This window comes from Moschus berezovskii, chromosome 8 (assembly GCF_049115385.1).
Source record: "Moschus berezovskii isolate FMDL1 chromosome 8, NW_MosBer_1.0, whole genome shotgun sequence".
Classification (NCBI taxonomy): Eukaryota; Metazoa; Chordata; class Mammalia; order Artiodactyla; family Moschidae; genus Moschus; species Moschus berezovskii.
The window spans coordinates 78,474,652-78,481,091 of record NC_142467.1 but is presented as its reverse complement, the minus strand read 5'-3'; the positions used below and the strand labels follow the sequence as shown (position 1 = coordinate 78,481,091).

The window sequence follows — 6,440 nt, the reverse complement described above, 5'->3', positions numbered from 1 at the left end:
CCAGCCCCTTCATCCTCCTTCAGACCACTGGCATTCTGTCTGCTACTCTCTCCAGGGTCTTTTCTTCTCTCTGGAAGGGACAAAACAAATGAGGCAGGGCAGGAAGAGACAAGAAGCACCAGGACTTCTGCTGGCTGAGTTACCCTTTACCTCTGCCTTGAAGCTCAAGAGCCACACACACCACAGTCTGGCTCCAGATCAACTATCGCACAATGATGGTTGGATGGCATCACTGACTCAATAGAAATGAATTTGAGTAAGCTCTGGGAGTTAGTGATGGACAGGGAAACCTGGTGTGCTGCAGTCCATGGGGTCGCAAAGAGTCAGACATGACTGAGCGATTGAACTGAACTGATCACATAATGAAGGATCTGGAATATATTTCCAGACCTCAGGGGACTTCACTTCCATGTGACTCCCTCTCCCACTCCCCTCTGTCCCAGAAGGCTAGGTACAGTGGTCAGAGTGAGGTCCCGGCTCAGGTCACAGGCTCTCAGACCTCAAACTGTGGGTCCTGCGAGGCTCTGTTCTCTTTCCAGACCACTCCTGGCTCTCTCTGCCAAGAGGAGCTGCTGGCAGTACATCCTGTTAGAGTTGAAGTCAATCATGAAGACCCTGAGAAAACTCAACCTCCACCTTCTTATCTAAATCAACAGAGGTCAATCCCTCCCAAGTGTTGCATGGGCCCCAAGGTGATGCGACTGCAGCGCCATCAGGTAACCCAGAGCATCTCCTCGGCCCCTTCCCTTAGATTCCTCTGGGCCCTTGTGACATAGGCTCAGAAGACTGTGCCAGCCTCCGGTCTCACCTTTTCTAAGAGAAGGCCACACTATCTTCCAGAATCTTCTGGCCCATAAATTATCAGTTGCTGTGTGGAAATCAAGAGAGATGCTTTTGAGTTAAAGAGAACTTCCAAGGGAAACTGAAAAGCTCAGGATAAATTCTCTCTTACAGTCATGACTTTATTAAAATGCCTGGGCCAGAAGCAAGGGGCCCAGTTACCCCCTTCGGTTGTCCCCTGAGGTAAGAAAGCCCCACCTCTCCCTTCTAAGCCAAGGTGGAGAGACAGGACTGGAGAAGATACAGCTCCCGCTGCAGCCCTGGGCCCTGCTCACTTCCGGTCCTTGGGAGGATGGAACACACAGCCTGGACACTGGCTCCAGGGTCTCCTCAAGCTGACATCTTCCCCTGTAGGCTGCTGCTCCTCGTTCTCCTTTTCCTCCTGCTTCTCGTCCTCCCCGTCCTCATCCTCATCCTCCACCTCCTCCTCAGGGGTGCTCTCTGGTTCCACGTTGCCTGTCAGCTGGGCCATGGTGAGATGAAAGACGTGGCAGCTGAAGCCCTCGCGGATGCCATTCTGCACGTGCTCCTGCAGGACCTCCAGGCTGGGGAAGACCCGACAGCAGGCCATGCACCGGAAGCCAGTTTCCATGGTCACCAGCCAGTCGGGTGTCCTGGCCCGGGGTCTCTCCTCGACGGCGGGTGACCCTGGGGCGGGGCTGTCAGACTCAGCCCTCTCCTCGTGCTCTCTTTCCTCCCCGCTGGGCTCGCTGTCAGACAGGAGGTTTCTGGTGGACACGTCCGAGGGGGGAGTCCCCACCCGCATGTCCTCAGGAAGGGTCACTTCCTCCATCCTCGGCTGCTTTTCTAGCGACTCCGAGGGTTTCTCTGCCTCCCAGGAGACAGCAACGCCCTTTTTCATTTGTACATGCATGTAGTATATTTTCATGCCCTTCTTCTCTTTGGTCATATGCAGAGAGGTTGCACAGGTCTTATAGGATGAAGGGGAGGCGAAGGAGACACGTGGTGACAGGGGAGCCATCTCCCCTTGTTCTTGAAGATGGGCGAGGGATGCTCTAGGCTGGGGCCTGTCTCGATGCAACTTCCAGATTCCTGGGAAAGGAAATTAGGAACATAAGAACATGCATGGGTCCTTCCAGGAGCCTAGGGTGCTGGTGTGGGGAGGGACATCCGCATGACATAGTTGTGTCATGAGCTTGGGGTTTGTTGGTCATAGGATGGGGTGGGGTATGTGTTGGCATCTGTGGGTTCTTCATCTGTGGGCGGGGGAGCAGATACTGGAGCCATATCTGTGTGCAGGGGTGTGGAGTGTGGTGCAGGGGCATGCTGTGGTATGTGAGGGATGCTGGCGGGTGTGCTTACGAGGAGCAGGTGAGTTGGGGAATATCACTGATGTGTTACTTGTGGGAGGTGGGCTCTGGTATAGGAGGAGGGCCCTGGGGAATCACCTGCTTGGGGTTGGTGTCTGGGCTGAGAATGGCTGTAAGTGGAGAGCAGATGCATGTGGGAGGTGTGTGGACCTGAGTGGCATGGCCCTGCCCTTGGGCTGAGCTCAAGAACTCTGTCCTTCTCTGGAAACAAAGGCAAAGACGAGCCCTACATGTCCCTCCGAAGATGCTAAACCTGGTCCCTCTGCCCTCCACTGCAAGCCCAGACCTCTCCAGCCCCTCTCCTTAACTTCCCCACCATGGTGGGACCAAGACTCGCACACCCCCATGCTGAGCTTCGTCCATGCCCTCCTAACAGCTCAGATATCCTCCCCAGGCTCCTCCACAGAGCCCTGACCACCTCTTAGAACCCTGGGTTTCTGCTCAGCCTTGCTGGGATCTATGTGTCCCTGCTCCAGAGCCAAGCACCCCTACACTCAAGGATTCCCGTACCCTTACCACTGTGGATGAGCTTGCGTGGAGAAGAAACACAGGAGAAGTATTCAGAGGCAGAAGAGACCTCCCCTGACCCTTGGGGGCAGACTCGGGCCACTGCAGTGCATCCTAGCTGAGGGGGGTCCTCTTGTGATTTTGAGATTCCTGGGAGAGAAATTAGAGGCTGAGAAAGAGAGTGGTTTGGACATGTTTGCTCATCAGTCGTCTGTCCAACAAATATTTACCAAGTGTCTGACACATGTTAGGTGCAGTGAATACACATGGTTTGGAGCATGTTTCCTGGTATATACTCCAGAATTCAATTAAAATCAATAACCCTTCTGTTGGTGTATTTGGGGGGATGTAGGTCTGAGAGGTGACTGTAAGTATAGAGAAATATGAGTGATGTGTATTAGTTAAGTCTGTGGTCAGTGTGGTAAGCACAGTGCAGATGTGTGTATCTGTGTCTGTGGCATTTGTGTGCATGGTTTCTGTTTACAATTCAGGAATGATGGGACATGTAACTCTTCCTCATTACATGGTGTGGCTTGCATTTATGGTTTGTGTTCATTCATTCATTCAATAAGATTCAGTGAGCAGTCACTATGTATCTGGCACTATTCCATTATTCTGGTCTCTGGTTAAGCTGAGCATTCTAGTGGGGGAAGACAGACACTAAACAAAAATATAAATAATATAAAAATATAATCAGTATATAATATGTCAGTGGGGGCCAGAGTTAGCAAACAGAAATACAGGACACCCAATTTTCAATGTGTGGTTTAATAAGGAGCTTGTGTGTGGAGGTGTGTGATATTCCTGCTACATCATATTGTCCATAAGTCTATGAGTGACCGTGTCATGAAACACCCCTTACACATGCTGAGGGTCACCCAGGTCCCGGCAGGGTGACTTTACCAGGCAGACTTTATATCTGATAAGCGCTCTACCCCCATTCTCCCCACTCTCTCTCCTCCACCACACACACACACAGAAATATTCTGACGTGCAAGGGGCAGGGTAGTCATTGCTTTCCCCACCCTTCCCAGTGGCTGCCTGCTCCCAAGTGCCAGCCTACAGTTGCCAGGGCCCTGGGCCCGTGGGAGGTGCTACTCTCATCTGGGACCTAGGCCTCCAGCTGGAACTCTGGGGTGGGCTCCATTCTGCCCCAATTCCTCACATGACCACCCCCTCTCCCAGGGTGACTACTCACCCACACTTAATGCACGCAGGCACCTTGCAACCGTGGCTCTCAGAGCTCCCTTAGGACTCTAACAACATTTCTCACCCCCACCCTTGTGGTCTTAGGTTCTGGAAGGCCCTTCCCCTCTCCCTTGATCTCCTTCAGGAAATTCTTCCTGTTGAATGACTAAAACCTCCATGTTTTCTATAGGACGCCATCCCTAGACGAACAACCTCCTTTTGAAGAGCATTCCACTCCTCGAGATATTTTTCAACAAGGCCTTCAGCTCATGGGGCTTCTCTTTCTTCTTTGGTAAAAGGGGCCAAGCAACCCATGGGTCTGTCTCAGCATCCTTCATGTCCCCTAGGCCGTGACTCCAGGGAAAAAGCAAAGAGAAGTAGAAAGAACTCGAAGACTGAGAAAAGCTGAGCGTCTAGGTCTGCACAGGCAGGATACAGCCTCTGCGAGTGCCACGAAGCCCCAGGCCTGCAGCCCCTGGAGAGTCCTCAAACCAGCAGGACTGACCTCCCATCCGCCTGGGGCATCTGGCCTTTCTGTGCCATCTCACACCGCAGGGACCGCCCCCCGGATGGATACAGCAACATCACCAAGACTGTGATGGTATCTTAAGAGCTCCCTGCTTCATATGTAACAGGTTCTCAGTACCCACTTCCTAGAGAAGGCTCAGGTTGGCAGAAACCCTTGTGCCCCAGACAAATTGCCCCCACATACCTCCTCCCTTCTCGGCAGTTTCCTGGGACTCTTCATTTTCCAGGTGTTTCCTCTTTTGTCGCCTTTTCATCATCCCAACTAGAAGACCCACTAGAAGAACATGCCACACGTCCAGCTCCTCCTCTTCGCTACAGGTTGGCCCTTCTTGACTCTCCGGAGACCCGCTGAAATGACTTGATAATTAAATCGAGTAAAAGCAGACGAGTCTCCGAAGTGGCTGAAGAACTCGGACCACTTAAAGCAGCAGCACTGCCCAGTGCTCTCCACAGCACAGGGCTGTTAAGGTTCAAAGGTCGCCAGGCCCACGGCAGGATTCTCTGACCTCAGTGATGACATCAGAGCATTCTATGGACCTAGGGGCAACGCTGTGTCTGCAACAGCATAGACCTCATTTTCAAGAACAATTCCTTTTTCCCAGTAGAACCTCGCCCATGAATTCAACTCTCACATCTTTCAAATGTAGCAGGATATTTTGAGATGTTAATCTGTTCCTGTTTATTTTTTTTTTCTTTTCTCCCTTTATTTCACTCTTTCCCTTCTGCATTCAAGTGGGTAGCAGAGCCTGCGTTCGCTGGCCAGTGGAAGAACAGGGCAGGGTGTAGCAGCAGTGGCATGCTGATGATCTTGACTTTTATTTCTGAAATCCCAAACACCGTGGAAAAGAGAAGATATTGAGCAGAAATGTAACAGAAGCGGGTTTTTGAAATTACATACTGTCTTGTTTCCCTCTTGGAGTGTTGAAAGGCGCTAATTAAGTCAGAGAGGGACGCCTGTGGATCCTGGAGGAGAAAAGGTCTCTCAAGCGTGGCTGGAGGGGTAGATGGGGCAAAAATTCTAGAAGGAGATGGCTGGAGTGTGCATACAAGCATAATCATGGCAATCTGTCCCACACCTGGCACATGCCTGCTCAGCTGCTCAGTTGTGTCTGCCTCTTTTTGACCCCATGGACTCCAGACTGCCAGGCTCCCCATCCATGGGATTTTCCAGGCAAGAATACTGGACCAGGTTACTATTTCCTTTTCCAGGGGATCTTCCTGATCCAGAGATCGAACCTGGGTCTCCTGTATTGGCAGGTGGATTCTTTACCACTGAGCCACAAGGGAGGCCCACATGGCACAGGAGCCACCAAACCTAAAGGAGGCAAGGCGTCCAAGCTGATGGACGTCTTCACTACACTGTATGCTCCAGTCAACAACGACCACGCTTCTGTCCCCTCCCTCAAAACTTTGGCCCAGTATGACTTCCAAATAGGGATGGATGGAAATCCAAACAGGACACCAGCAGGATCAAGGCTTAAAACACAAATTAATTGGAGTTGTAAAAAAAACTGTCATACTATTTCTTGCACACCTTTGCTTGTGGGCTGTAATTTATACCAGTTAAAAGAGGAAATCCATCTGGACCCTCCTGACTCCACTCTAGAATTAGGGGCCTCATTTCGAGGTGCTGGCCAGGATCCAGCGGGAGTGCTGGCATGCATGGATGGGGTGGACTCCCAGAAGTCACTGCTTTCATTAGGAACACCTGGGGACTGAGGCGGGCCCACACTTGAAAGGGCATCTCAGAGCGACTGCAAGTGTCCGGCAGCAAAGACAGTGAAGAGAGGACAACAGCCTCGTGAGGCGCCGCTGTTGAGTAAACCTTCCTGTTTCTTGGTGGGTCCCAAGAAAAGAAGGGACTTGGAGGATTTTTTCAATTATTTTTTGTGGTAGGAATTTTTAAACACACACAAAGTAAAGAGAATGATATAGTAGGAAGGCAGTGCCGTTTACTCATGACTCACTTTCAACAATTATTAATAGTATGCCATTCTTGTTCTGCTACACACACACACACACACACACACACACACACACACACTC

The 6,440-nt window shown here is 51.3% G+C and overlaps 1 protein-coding gene across 1 annotated transcript; it reads right to left on the bottom strand.

The window, feature by feature from the left end:
• Window positions 1-847: 847 nt before the first annotated feature.
• On the bottom strand, window positions 848-5,682 carry LOC129559404 (protein FAM170A). Its single transcript, XM_055431128.2, has 3 exons — window positions 4,579-5,682; window positions 2,688-2,828; window positions 848-1,893 (listed from the first exon to the last, which is right to left on the bottom strand). The coding sequence occupies exons 1-3, from the start codon at window positions 4,649-4,651 to the stop codon at window positions 1,112-1,114; spliced, it is 996 nt and encodes a 331-aa protein (XP_055287103.2). The 5' UTR covers window positions 4,652-5,682; the 3' UTR covers window positions 848-1,111.
• Window positions 5,683-6,440: the final 758 nt, after the last annotated feature.